The sequence below is a fragment of the Podarcis muralis genome, chromosome 1 (genome assembly GCF_964188315.1).
Source record: "Podarcis muralis chromosome 1, rPodMur119.hap1.1, whole genome shotgun sequence".
Classification (NCBI taxonomy): domain Eukaryota; kingdom Metazoa; phylum Chordata; class Lepidosauria; order Squamata; family Lacertidae; genus Podarcis; species Podarcis muralis.
In genome coordinates, this window is record NC_135655.1 from 63,940,591 (window position 1) to 63,962,208 (window position 21,618).

The window sequence follows — 21,618 nt, forward strand, 5'->3', positions numbered from 1 at the left end:
TAGATGCCTTTATGACCAATCTCTGTTTGAACATAGAACATAGTTTCAAAGCCCACATCCACTCTCAACAGAGGGAATTAATATATAAAATATATTTCAATATTATGCAAAACAACTCATATTCATGCAAACTGCTTTGTGAGTTCTAGAGCCTAAGTACATCCAGTGAGTTTATTGCCATATAACACCCAATGCAGAAAAAGTGGAGGGGTATATGTAATATTGCTTATTAGTTTTGAATTTTAATATTGTTGTTTTACCTTTGTATCATATTATAGGTAAAAATATATCAAATGCATAAATGATGTATTCATATAAAATTAACTTCAGTAGAACAAAGCATGTAACCAAATCATACACTTTACTCTTCTATGCATAATAAGTTAACAATAATTACCTCAGTGATCCTCTTCCATAGTGTACACATCAATCTTTTTCTTTTTTAAAAAAAAACCTGCATAAATGTCACCCCTTTCCATTAGTTTTGGTCAAAACTCCATGTCTGCTTGCAAGCCAGAGGGCTTCTGAGATATTTCAATAATATCCAGGAAATCAATCTTACATGAAACTGAAGGAAAACATCTAATGTCATTGAACAATAAATATCAGTTCTGTCAGTGGCTTACCTTTGAGCTGAGGCCTTAGGATGTTTCTCTTCTAGTTTCCTCACCAGTGCCACTGTCAGCTGCCTATTCCCCCCCGAGGGACCTTCAGGCCTTAAGTGGGCGTCCAAAGGTCCTGAAAGTTGCTTCTCATTGCAGACATCATTTTGCAGGACCTATTAAATTATGAACAAACATACAATGAATATATATTGTGCTCCATACAAATATTTACTTTGGATAAGCATATTTTGGCAGGTACATTTTAACAAGTAATGTTATCCCATGGGGAAAGGAGCTATTGGGGGGGAAATGTGTTTGTGTGTGATTGTATGTTGCACTTCTATTTCTCGAACACGTGTATGTAATTAATATTCAAGTTAACCCCCCCTCTCTTTACATACACACATACAGAAATGGTTTAACTTGAATATTGATATTAAACTGTGAAGGGCAACAGCATTTCCTTTCAAAATGTTTTTCCTTAAAAAAAATACTGCTCTGACCTGCCTCTGGCTTGATACAGTGACCTCTTCTGCTGCATTGCTATCTGTCTCTCGATGAACTGGAGACTGGGCCCCATGGTGTGTGCAGTATTCCGTCTGGGTCACCTCCTCTCTTACATTTAGCTCCTCTAGGTAGGTCAGGACAAACTCAGGGTAAGCCTGTAGGAAAGGACAAAGGCAGAGTAGTAACACATACCAGGATGCAATCAGTAGAAAGACAAGCATCTACAGTTTAGCACAGGGAATTATGGGAGGAAAAGTTGCTGGTGCTAGGCAATGACATTAAAAGATATGTTGCATCTACACAATTTTGTTTACAACTTCCATCCATTTGACTAATGCAAAACTTCAACTCTATACAGAATGTAGAGAATAATTATACAGACTGTAACATGTAAGTATTAAAAAAATCACTAAGACCCTTCTAGATGTTTGCCACAGTTGTTGTTGCTTTAATTGATATTATACATGGGCGCAACATGGCCTATATCCTCCTCTAACCAAACTTTCCTTTCTGATCAATATATTATTCCATCACTGTAGTTTCTGCTCAATCCATGCATATATATATACTTAGTGCAGAATTCTACTATTCACTTTCCTTTCCCACTTCCAATCATTTTTTTCTAGTTTTTTCTTTGTCTCCCCACACACTTCCACTTTCCATTTCCCATGCTTAAAGCCCTCCTTAAACATGACATTAGATTTCTTTGGATCAGCATCATGGCGTGCCATTCATTGTTAAGGGTCAACTTAGCTCACAACTGGCATTTTCATGAAGGCTTTTTATAAAACTTCTCAAAATATATGCCAATGGATGGCTCCTGGATAGGGTGGAACCCTCGCTATGCCTGCAGAATATGAGTCATGCCTCTGTGATGATATGAATGTTACCACATGCCTAGCTTAGTGTAGTTGCTCTGCTGACAAAGGATCCACTGGCATAAGGTAGAAAACAAGCATTCTTCTCATTCAGGCACTGAATAATGTGATTGGCTGTTCACTGCAACTTTGCTTTCCCTTGAAGCAGCACTAAAGCGCTCTCCATTTTTAAAATTGAGAGAGATGTTGAAATTCTCCTGTTTCATCTTATTAGTAAGCAACACTGCCCCCACTGAAAGTCACTACAAATACTAAAGTTTTCACTGACCCCCCCAAATGAGGCAAGCCTTTGCTTACACACTTTTTGCCCTCAAAACCCATTCCACTGCCAATAAATCATTTGGTCCAGTTTTGGTGCTAATGACCCATATGTTCCTTTTTTGTTGCTGGGGCTGAACCGAGGAATATTTTTCGCCATACCCTGGCACCACCTGGGTTAAGGATTAGCAGCCCAACATGACATATATTAATATCAGGGATTATATGAAAATAAAAAGGTAAAGGTACCTCTGCCCGTACGGGCCAGTCTTGACAGACTCTAGGGTTGTGCGCTCATCTCACTCTATAGGCCGGGAGCCAGCGCTGTCCGCAGACACTTTCGGGTCACGTGGCCAGCGTGACAAGCTGCATCTGGCGAGCCAGCGCAGCACACGGAAACGCTGTTTACCTTTCCGCTAGTAAGCGGTCCCTATTTATCTACTTGCACCCGAGGGTGCTTTCGAACTGCTAGGTTGGCAGGTGCTGGGACCGAGCGACGGGAGCGCACCGTCTGCTGCGGGGATTCGAACCGCCGACCTTTCAATCGGCAAGTCCTAGGCGCTGAGGCTTTAACCCACAGCGCCACCCGCGTCCCTATATGAAAATAGGGGCTCTCTAAAATACAGTGGCCTAGGCTGCATTGCAGAGTTCTTATGCTTACAGAGTGCATATTACATCTATAATTTCCTTTCAAACTTTGTTATTTCCTTTAAGCCTTTAATCAGAATAGATGAGATCCTGAAGTCATTTTTCTATGAAATAGTGCTTTATCTAATGAGCAATAGAATATTTGGTACGCTGTAAAGGAAATAAATGAAGACTTTCCGAATTTCAAAACTAGGGCATTCTGAATATATACTGTTACGCTAGGATCACCTGTTGTTCAAAGACAACTTTCTGGTCTCTGTACCAGACGCAGGGCTGAAGTCTATGGGATTAAGGGGCTGAGCCTGGTGTGAAAGGGGTGGCACTGTTGTGCTTCGCACTGAAGTGTTGGAAAAGTACAGGTGCAAAAGGCAAGTTGTTCATCTTAGATATGCAACTGCCGCATGCACCGCCAAATAACACTATCTACACAAAGCAGGCCGGCACAGATAAACCTAACCACAGTACACCTGTGACACATGTGCCAAACAAGAACTAAAAGTGCATTCTGAGCAAAGTCTCAAGCAAGTGAGACCAGCTACAGACTAAACATCAAGTCAACTGTATTACACACATATATTAAGGTAGGCATATTAAGTAATTAGGCATTTTGAAAACATTCTAGAAAACATTTCACCACTATACAGATGACAAACCCCAAGGCTGAAACTAGTTCCAAAGACGATCAATGAATTCATCGCACAATACTCTAAACAAAGCAAATCACTCAAGAAAAAGTACCAATTTGTCCACAAACTAGATGTCAAGTTATATAGAGCTGTAGCCAACGTCCCAAGAACCGAAGTCTGGCCAGGCTTTCTTGTGTCACCTTTCCTGTTGCGTTCCCAAGCTCCACACCCACCCACAGCATCTTATGAGGGCTGCAGTGACATGGAGAATTGCTGAGAATAGGGTAGAAACAGATTAAGCAAGTAGGAGTATTTCAGTTTAGGAATACTGATTTCTGGCCAAGATCAGTGCTGCACCATTTGAGGTTAGACTAAAGCTGAACTTTGATACACCTATAAATCAAACCACAAATTAATAAGCACAATAAAATCAACATGTCAATGAATAGTACTGATTAGAAAAACGGGAAAAGAAAAATGCAAAGCTCACAGCAGTCAGAAGTTTAAGGAAAATATTATCATAAAATGCTTTTATGGTATTCTTAGAGAGAAATCAAGCAATGCAACAATACAAAAGGGAGAAAACATTTATATTGTTCATGTAAGAGGCCATATTTAACCTTTCATGCATATATGCCTTAATGGTCTCCATGTAGGAGTCTGAAGATTGGGAATAAATAGGTTTTTTTTTTTTAAAAAAATGCTTATATATCTCACACACCTTAGGATGGATACAACCATCATTTCCAAACTCCCAGTGTTGATATATATTGTTTTTGTCTCTGTAAGAGAAATATTTCTTAAGTTAACCATCATCAAAAACATACAGCATTTTCTATTTACAGCACAACTTACAGGAGAATTCTATGCATGATTTGCCTGGAAATAAATCCCACTACACTCAGTGGGGCTTACTCCCAGGAAAGTGTGCACAGATTGTAGGTTTATAACATATTTACTCAAAGGTTAGTTCCACTGAGTTCAATGATCCTTATTTCCAGGCAGGTTGGTACAGGATTGCAACTTTAGATATCATAACTACATTTAATAAATAATTCCACTTTGGAAATCTCTGTTAGTTTTAGAAAAGGAATTAGCCTGGGATTTCTAAATAGGAACAGTACTTGTTTAACCACTTCCAAACGTGACCTCCTCATAAAGGAGATGCTTTTAAAATTTATAATTCACCGGACAGATATTTTTGAACATCAGATACTTTACCCTAAAACTGTAGACAACCCCAAACCAGAGATCCAGAACTGACTTGGCACAAGATGTAGTGAATTTTAATTTGTGCTACTGCTGATTATGTTATGTATGTTATGAGAATTGCTTTCAGTGTTAATTAGGAATTATGTTTAATACTGCCTTATTTTGTTGTGAATTGCCCTGTGACCATTTCTGGTAAAGAATGGTACAGAAATCTCTGAACAAATAAATAAATAATGGTCAAGAACTCGGATGGCTTCGAAAGGGTTTTCAACAAATTCGTGGAGCATAAGGCTAACAGCAGCTACTGGACTTGATGGCGGTGTACAATCTCCAGAACTAGAGGCAGTTGTTGGGGAGCACAAGTGGCAGGGTCCTATTGTCTCATATTCTGCTTGTAGGCTTCTCAGAAGTCACTGTGAGAATAAGATGCCCCACAATATGGCCCTTTGGTCCTTATTCTTCTTTGTAACAACAACAACAAAAATGAAATGAACTCTGATCTGAGTAAATTCTAACAATCTGAATTTTCATTGACTCAATAAACTTGAGTCTCGTATCTGTTCTCCATCCAGATACAAGCTCAGCACTAGAAAACAAAAGTAGGTCAATCTAACCATGCTTTCTCCACTGGAAAAAAAAGTTCCTTATAAAGATTCATAAGGAAGATTTCTCTCAAACTGGGCAATTGTGGGATGATTTCAAGACATTTTGATCACATGAATCCTCCACATGATGTGAATCCTCCACATGATGTACATCACAAGGTGAGAGAATATAGCATCAAGAAGAGGAGCTTCTGACTTGGTGAATGTCACATGCTTCACATAACCAAGTTCCACATGGGTGACACTGAGAGGTGACTGAACAAAATCACCCTGGGCTGAGAGGGAGGGTAATTTGAAACCATGCTAAGGTTAAATGGGTATGAATTTAAGTTTCAGTGGTTCAACAAACAATGGAATGGATCATAAAAAGTATAAATGGGAGGAAGTTCCTGTTCCACAAAAGACCTTCTAGAGTCATGGCGCTCTCCTGAAAAGTGTGGATAGGACATGGGGGGTGGTGCATGTGGTGGGGCACATTGCCAAAAAAATCCAGTGTAGTATCTTTTGTGGCCAGGGCGGAGCTTGGGGTCCAGGTGGTATGGGCTGTTGTGCCAGCTGTGTCACCTTCTAGACAGATAGCCTGGTCAAAGTTATGCATATTGCAAGACATTATATATGTGACTGCCACTGAAAACGGCTTGAAAACTGCAGTTATTAAGGGGGGGGACTGATAGGTTACTTTGGGAATGGTTGTGGGGAGCACATCTTGATAGCGCTTAAAGAACATCACTGGCTCCAAAGTCTGGTCCGTTTCTGAGCACAAGAATAACATTTTGGTATCTTGTACACTGTATCTGTGTCTGCGTATCTGGAGGAAACATCTCTGACATAAACCTGTCCTTGAAGTGAGGTCATTTTTGGAAGTCTTCTACCAGGTGCCCCCAGAAGATGGCCTTTTTTCCCTTATTTTTACTTTTATCTTATTTTTACCTTGCAGGAACAATTTAGCCTAGCTCTGCGACTGAGCTGTAAAACGTCCACCAAGAAATCTATCTACACACCCAGACTGCACCTTTAAGATCCATTGTAGGCTATTACATAACACGTGCATTTTTTTATCTCTTTTAAAGGACCAAGCAACAAAAGAAACACAAGAACTACCACAGCATAAAGTAAAATATATGTGTCCTTGTTATCTGTCTATTTTTTCCCCTCCTGTCTATTGTTGAAAGAACTTTCAAAGGTGATTTAAAATATGACACTAAAGTAAAGGCTATGCCTTTACATGAATTTAATAATCCAAAAGGAATTAAAGGATGATGATAATTTTAAGATAATACAGTTTCACTCGTTGAATGACAAAATCTGTAAGCACATACAGTATTCTGGTAACATTCAGTTTATCTAAATGACTACATGTTTTCACCTTATCTAAACGATTGTATGTAAAAACCAACCCACCCTTGTATCAATACCTTTTCTGCAGACACAGCTTATAGCCTTCAAGAGGTATGCCATCCTGCATCACAGCTCTGATTGGATGACCAACAGCTAGGCTGCTTTGTACCATAGCTCGACTTAGAATCATTCCAGCCTTTCAATGAATGGGAAAAAAGGTTTTGAATAAGTTAAAAGAACCAGAAAATTCAACAATGTGTTACAAATAGAGAGGTCATTATGCCTGGATAGCTCAGGATATTAACAGTTGGAGAAACTGAAACACTATCCACAACTTAGCAGTCAATGAGCCCTGCTCAGAACCAGTGATCTTCTGTACAACAAGGGTGGCATTTTACAGTTCAGTGCAAAATAGAACAGACCCTTGATATCTTCATTTGTCCTTTTCCTCTGCATATTTCACAGTGCAACGATTTAGGGTCCATAACGTGTCACTTGCTATACTTATAACTACAGAGTTTACTTGAAATATGTATGCACAGGAAAAAAGTTCAGTGAACTGCAAAGATTGCAACAAATCTAGAGCCATTGAGTCAATTTAAAGTTTTACCTCAAGTCTAAAAGAATGTTGGTTAAACATCCTTAAAGCCTTTTGTTTATATAGATTTATATACAGATATATATATATATATATACAGCAATTCTGAAACAAGTAAAATAGCTGTTGCAGGTGCAATCTTTCATTGCTTGTTACATTTTAAAGGCTGAAATCCTAACACTAGCTTGGCAGTAAGTCCCATTGAAAACAAGAGGACTTACTTCTGAGTAAAAACAGCTAAGTCTGGGTTGCATTACAGATTTTAATATTAGCTATCAAATGCAAGGGAATTGTATGCCATTTTATATGCAACTTATCTATGGTTCCTGCTTGCAGAGGACTCTAGCCACACTACTGACAGGCAACACTACCACTGACAGTGACACCCCAAATGGGACATTTGGGGGATGGATCCTAGGCTGGTCCAGCTCCCAGAGAGGGCGGGGAGAGGCTGTCTTCCTTCTGTCCTAGCTGATGCAAGCAGCAAGGCTTCAGATGGAGTGCTGGCTCTTCTGCCTTGCAGCTCCCAACTTTGTCCAATAATTGCCTTTAATATTGTTACAGTGATGCTCACTCCCTTTCCACATATGCAAGCAATGAGTTTTTTGATATCTCAAAAGGGAACAGTGTTGTTATGCTACGATTCTGCTCATGGTGGCAGCTGACTGCAGTCAATTCAACCAACATATCGTAGTTCAGTACAGAGGATATAACCACAATTAACAGATTAATTTGCTCTTGGCTTTGATCATCTATGCCCCATCAAAGTGAACTCCATTTGTTTTCACAGCAAACCGAGGAAGGTCATAGGAGACATGGTGTAATATATGCATGATGATCTTTGTTAGTTGTGCAAGTTTTACTTATTTTTAATATTTAACTCAAAATCCCCCAAAGTAAACTAACAATTGGAACAACAAATCTTTTCGCATATCAAACATCTGAATCCATTAATACAATGGATGCTCTGCCTTTTCACTATGGTACCTTTGTGATCAGCCACATGTTAGACAGAGGCCAGTGTGCTATGTCGAATGTCAGCTCTCGGCGGCCATTTCTTCTGGGAGCATCTTTCTTCATCTTTTCCATGTTAACTGACATGAGAAGAACCATCTGGGAATCAGCCTACACCCAGTAATAGAATGAACCATAGAACTTTCATTGATATGTTAGCATGGTAACACTGCAAATTACCAATAGAGAAAATTCTGTGTAACATTTCGTATTACCGTAACCCAAATCAATTATTTTAACAATCGTGAAGAAATAGTATGCTGTTATACTGCCATTGAAGCAGTCTTGCCTCCTACATTTTCTTCATTAGGGACAAAAAAAAAACCCGTATGCCCAAAACTTCACTCAAAGTGCAATCCTATACATGCCTATTTAGAAGTAGTGGGACTTACTCCCAGGTAAGTATTATAGCATTGTGGTCTAAATATGGGTATGGAATGAAACATGCACCACCAAAACTCGAAAAGGAACTAACTCTGAACAGGTGAAAATGTTATTGGAAGGGATGTTAGGATAATAGCAATGAGCCACCTTGCAGGGTTATAATTGTAATAACTGAGACACTGTATGTGGATCATTTAAACACGCCAAACCTTTTAAATAATACTTAAATATTAATGTTTTTCTGGGCTACTGTTCATATTGGAATGGCATATTCAAAATGCTATCAAAGACAAAGAGCAAAAGCAGAGTTGGCCAGAAAGATACTCAATTTGCTCTTACCTGTTAGCCAGCTGCTGCAGTACCGAGAAGAGATACCCCATCGTTTCTGTACAATGGGAACTAATGTTCTGCTAATCCCACACTAAAGGCTGAGGGACTTAAAGCCACACATGTACTTGCCCTCTCCATTCTAAGTTGTGATCAGAGGCAACACAACTGTGTGGAAGATTGTCATAGTTGGAATTAGCGACAGATATCATTAGGATGTGTATAACACCTGCTGTAAGTCCCTGTGTCCTCATAGCAATGCCACCGGCTTTAATCTTATCACATTTGATTTTGTGGTGCAGTGGGGAGGAAACATTGGCCCCTTTGTATTCATTTGAGGTTGGCACCCAGCACTAATACCATGCTGTTCTTCAAGAGATATAATGCGGGATATTACCAAAAAAACACACACCCCACCAGATAAAGAAACAACACCACATCTTTCTAACCCAGCTTCAGGTGATTTTATAGTTTCCACAGTGTGTGGAGCAATAGTGTAACAGATACAAGGAATCACAACAGGAACTATATATATATATATATATATATATATATATATATATATATATATATATATATTCTTTATAACTTTCTTTTCTTATACACATCCCATGTTACTGAACTGGAAAAGCAAGGCAAGCTGTATGTCATAATATGTTTTGCCCCATAGAACAAAGACAAACCTTTTGATGAATATACTAAATTTTTAAATAGCACAGTATCTGGCAATATCTATATATTTTTGAAGCCTTCACCAACAGCATAATAAAAATAATAGGTTTGGACAATGGCTGCCAGCAGCAATAAAAGAAAAGAAAAAAGTGTTTCCCATCACCCACAACCATAGTAATAATGCTTCCTGCACCATATTATTACCACATTTTAAAAGTAATAAACTAGGGTTGAGTGGGAAAGGGGATAACAACTTTTGCAAACATTTTCATCAGAATCAACAATCACTTTCTTGTTGTTGGTTATATCAAAAAGAGGTGAAAGTATTCATCTATTCTGAGTGAGAACAATGCTTCATTAATTTGGTTTGCCAAATTAGCATGTGCGCAAATGTGAATGAGTACAGTGCACAGTATTGGCACATCTTCCTCATAACTATGTGATCCCGCCCTGGCCCATATTAACCTGGAAGAAATTGCGTTAAGGGGGGGGGGGGCGGGGGAAATGGCACCATACAGAACCAGAAAGGAAGTAACTGGTAGAGATCAAGACTAACACTGCAATTCAAACTCCAGTGGGGCAGCAGCAGCCACAGCTCTGCCACTCATACTGGCAGAAAGTGGTGTGTGTGTGTGTGTGTGTGTGTGTGTATGAGAGAGAGAGAGAATGAATTACTGCACCAGCCTAGAGCTGTCAATGGGCAAGTGATGGCTTGGTATCCGGAGATTCCTGGTTCATCTCAGCCCCCAGAACTTTGTCAGGAGCTCATCCTACACTTGAGTAGGACCCTGGCAGAGACACATGCCCGACTGGCATGTTCTTTCCCTCCTGGTCAATCGTTTGGGAGCTTCAAAAGCTTCTTCTGCCCGAACATCACAGTGACTGATGCCAACAGACATCAGCAAATTTAGGGATCCGCAGAGTTTGCGCAGTCTGCATAACAGAACTTAGTAGCTCAGCATTTGGTTAATCTATATTTATTCACATATAAACACACACAGAGCACTGCAACATGGCTCCCTCTCTCTCTAGCATCAGACAGCAAAGAGAGAGAACAAAGGACAATAGTCCCACTTCACAGAACACAAACTTCCTGTCTCCGTCACTTCCCAGTTTGTGGAGTCAAAACATACACCGTTATGCGAAAGACAACAATTCCATGACTGCAATCACGGGGAATAAATCTTCAACAAACACCACATTCAATAGGAATGGGGAGCTCCATACTTGCAGAGAGGAAAAGGCATCACTTCATGAGAAAAGGCCTAAAATTGACAGAGTAAGGTGTGACCAATCCACCTCTCCCCCAGAAAACAGTAAAGAGGGGATTAGGATTGCAGCATTCTCATAATTTTTGATAAATAAATTTCTCCCCAACACCTCCCTCCTCAAAGTGGGCAAATGACTCATATGGAGACCTGGTCATAACATTTCATTTGAAATACAGTAGAAATTGTGTTTTTTTTGGGGGGGGGGTGTTACATCCCAGGGGTACCATGTAAAGGCAAACTTGTGTAAAGTCAGAATGACTCCCTGGAACAACCCTGGCATGAGAAATCTTACCTTCTGGAGTCAGCATGAGATCTTCTAGGGCCAGGCATGGCCAAACTTGGCCCTCCAGCTGCTTTGGGACTACAACTCCCATCATCCCTAGCTAACAGGACCAGTGGTCAGGGATGATGGGAATTGTAGTCCCAAAACAGCTGGAGGGCCAAGTTTAGGGCCATCCAAGATCTTGTGAGATCTTGCAAAGGCCTCCAGAACCCACATGTGACCTACATAGAACCCAGAAAGCAAGGTGGAGAGCTTTTAAAAGATGAAAGCCTCCAATCCTATTCTCCACACCTCATGAATTACTTATCTGCCAAGCTTTCTTTTTCTTTTACTCATTTATCCACAAATATACATAGAAATAAAATATAAATTATAAAAATTGCAGCATATTTTATGCAAAAAAACAAAACCCGAGAGATTCACATTTAGCATATTTCACTGCATATAGACTTATTTTTGGAATAAAACTTTCTGATTCTCTGAATCAGCTTTAGCTATTACATTGCAAAAAGTAGTTTGTCTTGCAGCAGTTGTTCTGCATTCTAACCCTACCAAAATGGAGTACAGTCTGCACTACAGACTGATCCTATATGAAGCTGCCTCAGTGCAATGTTTCATAAGATCACACCTTAAGCCTAAAACAAATGATTGTGCTAGCCATCTATGCCGGCTTTCACTCCCAAAGGACTGTTCAGATGTTTTGGACTACAATTCCTATTAGATCCAACATCACACAACCATGTTGACTGGTGCTGATATGAGTTGTAGTTCTAAACATCTGTAGGGCACCAGGTTGACAAAGGTTGCTCTAGTCAATGGTAAATGATATGCAAGTGCTCACTGATAGATGGACTGTAGACAGACTGTGTGCTCTACAGAAGTTACAATAACATTAATGGAATTTGAAGATGCAAATATGCATTCATACTATTAAACATTTTTTCTTCCTTCAATAGAGCAATTTTAAAAAACTGTGATATAATTAAAACTACCCTCTGCTTTTATTAAGAAAGCAATTGCACTGAAACATACTGAACAACAAGGACACTGCTTCTAATGCTGCCGTTATCAACACAAAATGCCAGCAATATATCCCCGGTCATAGATACATGGCCTAGCTTTCTCAACAGTGATAAAAGAGCAACAGGCTGTAATTGTCTGGGTTATCTCTATCCCCAGATTTACGAATGTGGATTATATGTCACAAATTTTACTCTACTGGAAAGGTTTTGCCTGTCAATAAAAGATTAAATATAACAGTCAGGGGTTGAGCATTACTATCTATACCTGACAGCAATCTTAATGTGTGAGTATCCAGAACATGAGACTTTTGCCTTTTTAGTGTGTAATCCTCTTAGCATCTTGTACACCTCAGTGAGCTTTAACATTAGGACATTTTTTTAAAAAAATAAAATACTATTGGTATCTGCCCCTGTGCCTTGAATTTTGCTTTCAAAAATTGCTCTTGAAGGTATCAAATTACTATTCACAGCAAAGGGTTTACTCTCTTGAAACATAGCTGTTGCTGTGCCTTCTAAACACATATTAAGACATCAAAGCTTGACTATATTCAAAACTGGTGTTAATGTTTATGCTACTTAAAATATTTGTTTCTTTGGTTTTGCCTCGTCTTTTATTTTTCTCTATCAACACAAATTAACCCTAGTTATCCCATCCTACTTATACATATAATCTTATACACGATATAATCTTATACACGATAATCTTATACAGACTTTTGTATTAAAATGCTACTTTATCTGGAGTGTGCCTATCCAAAACAGCAAAGGTGTACTCATTTTACTGTGCTACTGAGCCACAATTATGTCAAAAGCAAATCAGAAGCTAGATACACCATGTTTATCTGCAGTAAGCAATGAGCTCATATATCCAAATAGGATAAAAATTGGCTATAATTCCAAGAGTAATGGTCTACAACCATACACTTTTGTGTTTGGTTTCTGAAAGTAGAGATTAGAACAAAAGGGGGAGGCGTATCACCTTGATCCCTAAAATCACATTTTAAACAAATTTGCATTCTACTAACAAACAGCACTACCTTTGATGGCCTGAGACTTGTGCATATTTGAGGGAGAATCTCACAACTAGTTCACCAAGGTGACGGGACAAGGGAGGCAAAGCCCAGTTCTGGAATTATACATGGAAGCAGTTAGCAAACAGCACCTGCTGGAACAAGTTGTCTCTTCCCTATGACCTGTCCAGGGTCCTGAAAGATCTATCTCAATCACTTTTGTTTTTGCTTCAGCTTTTTGTCCTTTAGTGCGTTGTTTTTCAACCACTGTGCCGTGGCACCCTGGGGTGCCTTGAATGATGGTCAGGGGTGCCGCAGGCAACACTGGCCTCTGTCCCTCTTTCTTTCCCTCTCTCCACTGATGCCCTCTTGTATATCTGCCTCCCAAAGGCTTGCGCAGCCATTTGTTGCAGCAGCCTTGGCTACAAGCTCCGCAGGCAAGTGGTGCCTCTGTGACTGGCTAGGGGGTGCTGGTTGCTAGGAGCTGAGGTGGCCTTGGAGTACGCAAGCAAGTGGGTGAGGGAGCCCAGTCCACCAGCCCTTGCTGTTGGGAATGGACAGACAAGTCTCAGGCCCCTGTGGGGCAGTGTGAGGAGGCACCTCTCTTTGGAGCGTGGGGGCAGCTCAGAGACCATGGGCAGTGGCAGCGGCTGCCTGGAGGACTCCCAAGGAGAGGGGAGAGGAGAGGACGGTGAGGGAACACTCCACAACGGAGAGTGTTTTAGAAAGGGTGAGAGGCTGCCAGCTCTGCAGGGGTGACATAACTGGGCTCCACAGGGGTGCCGTAGAAGGAATGTAGTTGATCAAGGCTAGTGGGTGTGGGTGTGGAGAGAGAATCCCCTGTACCTGCAGAAGCTGTGCCCAAGACAGAGAGCTTAAAAGCTCTTTTTGCTCTGAGTAACCCAAGTAGACCAGGTACGAAAAGAGCTTTTAAGCTCTCTGGCTTGCTTGTTGGGCAAGGCCTCTTCTCAATGCAGGCTCTGGGAGTCTAAAGATGCTCACATGAGATCTCACAGGAACTCAGATGCTACAAAAAGAGCTTTTAAGCTCTCCAACTTCCTCAGATTTAACTTGTACATTTTCAGTGAGCCTGCCTTCAACTCCATATAGTTGATAATGTGTAATTTAAAACACACATAAGATGTGGCAATATCCTTTTTTCATATATATATAGAGAGAGAGAGAGCGAATATATTCCTAGAGGGCTGAAACATTTAATTTGCAGATCATAGTAAAAAATGGTGCTTTAAAAAAAACAACCCCTCACTGCTCACCTTATATTGTATAAAATGGTTGTCTGACTCCACAATTTCCGAGGTTTCACATTCCTGATGGTTTGTGAATTGAATGTTACCTGGAAATCCAGCACAAGCTTCCCAACTGAAATGAGCAATAAAAAATTATTGTCATTTGAGAAGAACCCTGCTGGATGGGGCCAATGGCCCATCTAGCCCAGGGCCCTCTTCTCTCATGGCCAACCAAATGCCCATGCAAAGTCTGCAAGCAGGACCTGGGAATTGCTTTAATGTTTCTTCCAAAGTATAATGCGGATTCTAAATCAGCTCTCTGCAAGTTTACTTAGAGCAGTTTTACTACAATGCAACTTTCTATAATTCCTTGCAAAAGGAAGAGGAGCTGAAATTTTAGTAGTCCAGGATTAAAAGATCTCAACTAGTGACAATTATTTGTATTTTTAAAAGCCAACAATTAACTGCAAAGACATATGAAATTGCGTTGAGTTTGGTCCGAAGGTATGTCTGCTCATATAGGGACAATCCCAGTTATTATTGTCTCTCTAATGCACGGGAGTATTTTATTCCATATAAGGGAAGAGCTGCCAGTCACAGGGAGGGAAAGTTACACTACTGTGGTTGGCTCAGAAGCTGCCTACTGCCCCTGACACTGGATGGCTTTGCCCTGACAGCAATTGTATGCACAGGCAATGCACATCTTTCTGTAGATTGTATAGACATGCATTATATCCCCTCCCAAGGCACTTTGCAATTTTGGGCATTTGCACTGCTCATAGCCTTTTCATCATAGTGACTAATAATTGTAAGGTCCTAACGTTAACTGCATAATGTGCATTGCTATCAGCCAAATGAGGTGAGACAGTGGCCAATAGGAAGAGTGGCTTTTTAATGGTGGCACCCCATTTGAGGAATGCCCTCCCCAGAGGCTTCCCTGGGAACAACCTTGACTTTTCATCACCAGGTGAAGTCCTTTTTATTATCCTCAGGCTTTTTCATTTCAGTGTGTTTCAATTCTTAACAGTATTTAGTTTCTGAACTTTTAAAAAGGAATGAAGGAATAAAGTGTGTGTGAAATAGTTCTCTTGATCCAAGTTTTTGTGACTATTATTTGATATAAGAAAGTGATCTTCACATTCACATTTTAGTACATTAAAAACAATGGCTCAGCTAATTTTAAATCAACATTGTTTACAGCTCAATTCCATGCATATTTACTGAGTTCCATAGTCCTTACTCTCAGCTAAGTGGGCAATAGCACTGCTGCCTTTGCACTATGATGGGGTAGCCAATCAGATGTGGCCGTCCAGATTATCATCTTCCATCATTTCTGACCACTGGCTATGTTGACTGAGGCTGGTGGGAGTTGGAGGTTTGGAAGATGACAATTTAGCTACTCCTGCACTAAAAAGGCACAATTCCTTATTCAAATTAGCCACAAATTATTAAGGAGAAAGTGCCATATCTTCACATCTAAATCATCCATATATTTAATGGAAGTTAGAGGTTTGCTGAGTGTACTCCAAAGTAAATAGCAACTAACGTGTTTTGATGCTAAAGCAAACTGTAAGTGTTTGCTTATAATAGTTATAGCAACAGTTGCAATACACACCAACATTGGAATCCCCCCTCCCTTCCCCCTCCCCTACAATTTTAGTGCTTCAGAAAACTCATATAAATGTACTTGTCACATCCAGGCAGTAAATCAACTGTGGGATCCAGAAGTGTTTTATAAATAACTGTGGTGCCATTCTTTTCAGCTGCAGCCACTCTGTCAAAGGTCAAACTCAGGACGGGATTTACAGGAGACCTGAAAAAATGGAAATATTGTCAAATATGACCTTTGGTGGGGGAGGGAAAATAAGCTGCAGAACCAGTCATTATATGTATATGAAGCAGCAAGCACAAAAACTGAAGTTGGTAAAAATTAATTTAGCAACAAGACATTCAAATCTATACCTCTTTCTGTTTGACGCTAAGAAAAATTAGTAATCTCGTAGCTACTGCCCCATTGAAGTTCCAGTGCTTTCATGTTGCGAATTAATTCTCACTACAAGCTAGCTTGTCATCTTTATTAACCTACAGGTTATAAACAGCAAGGAAATTGAATTATTCCTGGAATAGTGAGTCATCTCCAAGCAGAAATAATTGTTGGGGAACAAAGAAAAAAAGAACTAAAACCAGCTCCAAGGTGATCATCTACGAAAGAGAAAATACAGTTGCATTTAATGAAGAATAGGGCACATGCTCACAATGGTGATTTTCTTAAACTATGAAGCTAAAATGGAGAAATGGGGGGGAAAGGTTCTCCTTTCAGCAGAAACCAGGTAATAAGGGAGACAGCATTCCTCCTAGAGCAGTGCAGATTCTCTTTCTCTCCTCAGTTTTACACCTTCATCATTTCTGAGGGCCGACAGGCTGAGCATGGTGTGTGGTGCAAATTACGAGGTTTAGTTATGTCAGAGAAGATCCAATGTGGTTCTGACTTGCAGTTTTCCAATGGGGCAAACCTGCTCTAAATTGCATTAAAAACCTCACAAGACAAGCATCAACTGGTGAGTAGTCAAACATGTGAAACAATTGTAAGAAATTGTTTGGTGAGGGGTCTGTAAAAGTAGCTGACTGATAGTCTTCTTAGAAGAAAGGGAAAGGGATTTTCTATTACCGGGAGAAGCTGGCTGGAGTAGGGCCACTGAGACTGGCACAACCCAAATCCCTAACAGAGCATTTCGATTATTGGAGGTGACAAACTTTGAAGGAAGTAATAAAGGTAGACTATAAGAACAATCAACTAAGATTATCTCTGAGCAGATGTCAAATCCCTAGTCAAACATCCTGTCATGCACCATAATAAGTGATGTAATATTTGGCAAAATAAGTCTGGAGATTTTGTGAATATGCTCATAGATTCATCAATTCTCCACTTAAACTGCTGAAAGCTTTTGATGACTGTGACAAATAAACAGGACTTTTCCTTAGAGAAACCAAGAGGTGAGCTACCTTCCATGGAAGGTATGAATTAACAAGGTATGAAATGGCTGACTAGGCAGAGTCAAGGCAGCAGCCTTCCAGAAAGGACAACAGCATCATGATGAGGCCAGAATTCCCTGTAATCATGATGTCAGTTTGCCTGTCATGCAACCGTGGACAGAGTAAACAGAGAAAGAGGCTTGGAGGATTGAACAACGAGAGTCAGGAAAACTGTAAGAACTTTCACAAGAGACATTTTTGGATGAAGAACTTTGTGGTACCCCAAGGAGAAGGTGGAAGCTTCTACTATCCTTTTACTCTTACTCCACCAAGGACAGGAAAGTACAGGGTGGGTTCAGTACCTCTCACCTGCGCACCCCTCTTTTTTTGCTAAAACTTCAGACACCCTATTCTATACTTTTATACAATTGAGGCAGTACTAGGTTTTAACAGATCTGCCCAGTTAACTTGTACTTCTGGGTGGTAGCCTAAGACTGTGGGAAAGGTTCGGCCTGTATCATTACTAACACAAATGTATGACATCTGAGAGACCAACAGACAAGTGTACAGATTTGGCAAATGCAGCTAGCAAAATGGCGCCAATCAGTTTCATGTTTATTAAAGGGACGTGCTGCATGTCTCACATCACAAAGTGTTCCTAGCCTACACCACCAGCTACATCTGAATACATACGTATTAATAGCAATAGTGGATTGGATGGAATGTCTTCAGACTTAACGTCCAGTAATTCTAGCAAATAGCAAATAATTGCTCAGGCTACTAAAATGCTGTCTGCAGTGAATGTTTGTGGCTATGATAGATGGTAACTATGCTGTCTGTGTGCTTGTATCACACTTCCTATAGAATACTATTTGGAGATGTCAGTGATTACAGAACATGGCCAGTAGGAAAAGCTTCTTTGCTGAAAAGAGGGTAGAAGTTGTGCTTGCTCCTCAATGAGAGGTGTGTGTGTGTGTGCGCGCGCACATAAAAGCAACATACACACGTGTGTGCACGCGCATACAGAGCTAAGTGGCTTTTTAAAACATAAGTTGGACTTTATATAATATTTTACAATATTTGGCTATGGCCAAATGAAATAAAGGAGTTAAATAAAGACTCAAGAATCCAAAACAAACTCCGCCCCCAAAATTCCTGATGGCGACAGAAGGCAGAAAACCGAGACCCTGTTTCAATGCAGCGATGTCCTTTACAGGAGTATTTTGAAATGCTTCTTGCAGTGTTAACATATGACAAAAGCATTCTCGTTGAAAAGAAAAGGACAGGCCTGTTTGAAACTATGTACGTAAAATGGAGATAGAAATACAAAGTTTCAAAAGCAAGCTCCTCTGTCAAGAAATTGGTGCTAGAACATATGTGACATCCCCCGCCCAAAGAACTAGATAATCTCCACGGAGATGAAATGACACATGTGAAGCAGCCTTTATGCCAAGATCAAAGAAAGAGTGAAGGAAAGTGCTTTTTAACAGGGTGATGTAATAATCAGAATTATTGATTATGACCAAATAATAAAATTCATGATATTTTTTCTTAAGATTGCATATCCATAGCGTTAAAGCTGGCATGAAAATAAAAATCTATAATACCTATTTTTCTACACTTCACGTGAGTTTGTACATTTGCTGCATTTGACAGCACCCTGTGTACAGTTATATTGTACATTTCTTCCTTATTTTGTCTAAATGGTTCTTTCATACTGCAATGCCAATTTTCAATAAAGCAGCAATGCATCTTGTAGTTCTAGGTCCAATTTGTGAAGCAGCCTCGTGGACATGACTTCAAGTTAATTTTGGCAAAAAGAGTCCACTATATATTATAATTTCAACCTCAGGTATTACTATTCAGGAGATGACTTGCCAGCAAGCAACATTTCTGAAAAGACTATTCTCACAAGGGGAAACAGACACTCCTTCAGAGAAGAATTGCTGTTCTAAATCTGTGTCAACACAATTACAAGGATGTAAACTATACATAAGATAATTTATAAACTTAATAAAAAGTGAGCCAGATTCCAGTTTGGTACAAAGAGAATTAAATTACTCAAGTACAAGCCATGTTACTCCTTTTATAATTGAAAAATAATTCATTGTGAAATAAATAAATATTTTTAACATGAACAGCATGAAGACAAATGCAGTTGTTGTTCTGAACTATATAAATATATGAAGAGTATAATCATTCCATTCTGCTCAGTTTTTGGAGTGCACTTAAGACTTCTGCTCTCAAATTCTTCTACTGTGCCTACATCAAGTTAAACTCACTGCTGCTCATAAAATGTCAAACAATAGATAAGTAAACAACCTTTTACAATCAATCAACTATTGAAACAATGAATCATTTGCATGTTTACAAAACATAATGCCAAGAAATAATTCGAACATATAAAAATAAGGAAAAAAACTATCTTAAAAGTATGATGAAAATAACATCCCCCCCCCCCCCGCATTAACACAAATATTTTGTTCTTTTGGAGGATTCATTCCCGAAGAATTAGAGCTGCTGTTTCGGTTCACAATTTTTTGACAGGGCTTAGTATTAACATTTCTTCATCCAAATAACATGATTAACAGTACAATAATAAATCACTACAACTGAATGGTATATAAGAATTCATATAAGAAAAACAAGAGAAAAGGAACATTTTAAATAGAATAGATTGTTAAAATTTTGAAGTTTTATTTCTCCTTTCACAGCCACATTGATCCTTGACAATATCTTTATAAGACAATTTAAATTTGAGAAGACATGCCAGTTTCATGGTTACCATAATTACTTTGCAAGTAATCATTGAAGATACATTATGTGAGAATGGCTATCATTTGTGAGCAAATCTTAAGGCATGCAGGTAGGGTCTAGTCAGAATATTGTTTATTGACATAAAGGATGTCATAGAAATGAACCCTTACCAACTTCTGTATATCATATAGCATATATAAGCTACATGCTCTAGTTGCAGTATTCTACAGAGAATTGAATGTGGCAGTAAAGTTAAGGCTCATGTATAATTTTTTTCTCTTTTAAAAACAGTGCGAGGTGGAAGAAAATAGCTGTATAATATTCATCTGCAGTGCATAGTATCGTATTTTTAACACATTGTATATATACTTACAGCCTTCTCACTTTTCATATTAGTCATAAAAATAATTTCCCAGATCTTGAATATTATTGAGGCTACAATTCCATGCACACCTACATAGGAGTAAGCCCCATTAAACATTGTGGAACTTACCATGGCACAAAAAAGCATCGGGTTGTGCTATGATTGTACCGATTAAAACAAAGGAAAGGGCAATTATATTGGGCTTTACAAATTTCTTATCTCTTTATAAATTTACATAAAGTGCCTGGTATTTTTTATTCAAAAATGTAAACAAAGCCAGTTGTAGAAAATGAAAAAGCAACGTAAAAATGTGGAAATATTTTTCGGTTCATGGGTGTGGGTGTATATCCATAACATAAATAAATAAATAAAAGAAATCGTACATTGCAGGTATAGCACATCAAGTGTATAAGCATCCTTGGCTTGCAGTTGAATAAATAAATACAGATATATCTTACTAAAACACTTCTGCCACACACATAAAGAAGTAACTTTTTAGGATATATGTGCTAGTGAAAAATTAATTCACTTCATGTCTATTGCAAGACAAACTCTGAAACACATTAATTTTTGCTTCTGGAAGTAACAATAATTGTGTGAAAACAAAAAAAATTCCTTCCAGTAGCACCTTAAAGACCAACTAAGTTAGTTCTAGGTATGAGCTTTCGTGTGCATGCACACTTCTTCAGATACACTGTATAATTGTGTGGATTTTTTAAAAGCCCATTTTCTGAAATGCTACAAATAAATTAACTATTGCATGGACTTGGTGCCTCCCATTTTTAACTATAGTTGGTCAGATTTTACAAGTTTTACCAATTTATTTTTCATTCTACCATCACTGGTGCTCAAAAGGTTAAGACTTTATTTGTGAAAACATAGAGCAATAGTAGGGAATCATGTTGTCTACAGCTTCATAAATCTTGCTTAAGATCCTTTTCAATTACCATCCATTTCTCCTTTAAAAAGGGACAAAAAAATAGTGGAGTGGAAACAGGTCAGGGCAGTCTGTGACAATG

General features: G+C 39.1%; 1 protein-coding gene across 4 annotated transcripts in view; it reads right to left on the reverse strand.

Moving 5' to 3' along the window:
• DCDC1 (doublecortin domain containing 1) overlaps positions 1-21,618 on the reverse strand; it is a 236,479-nt gene that overhangs the window by 104,097 nt on the left and 110,764 nt on the right. For all 4 annotated transcript variants that reach the window (XM_077929881.1, XM_077929878.1, XM_028729825.2 and 1 more), the window contains exons 13-19: positions 16,193-16,318; positions 14,533-14,638; positions 8,263-8,400; positions 6,755-6,873; positions 4,244-4,304; positions 1,109-1,267; positions 627-778 (exon numbers count right to left, since the gene is read on the reverse strand). In XM_077929881.1, coding sequence (XP_077786007.1) covers positions 627-778; positions 1,109-1,267; positions 4,244-4,304; positions 6,755-6,873; positions 8,263-8,400; positions 14,533-14,638; positions 16,193-16,318 — 861 coding nt within the window. The remainder of the gene's footprint in view (positions 1-626; positions 779-1,108; positions 1,268-4,243; positions 4,305-6,754; positions 6,874-8,262; positions 8,401-14,532; positions 14,639-16,192; positions 16,319-21,618) is intronic.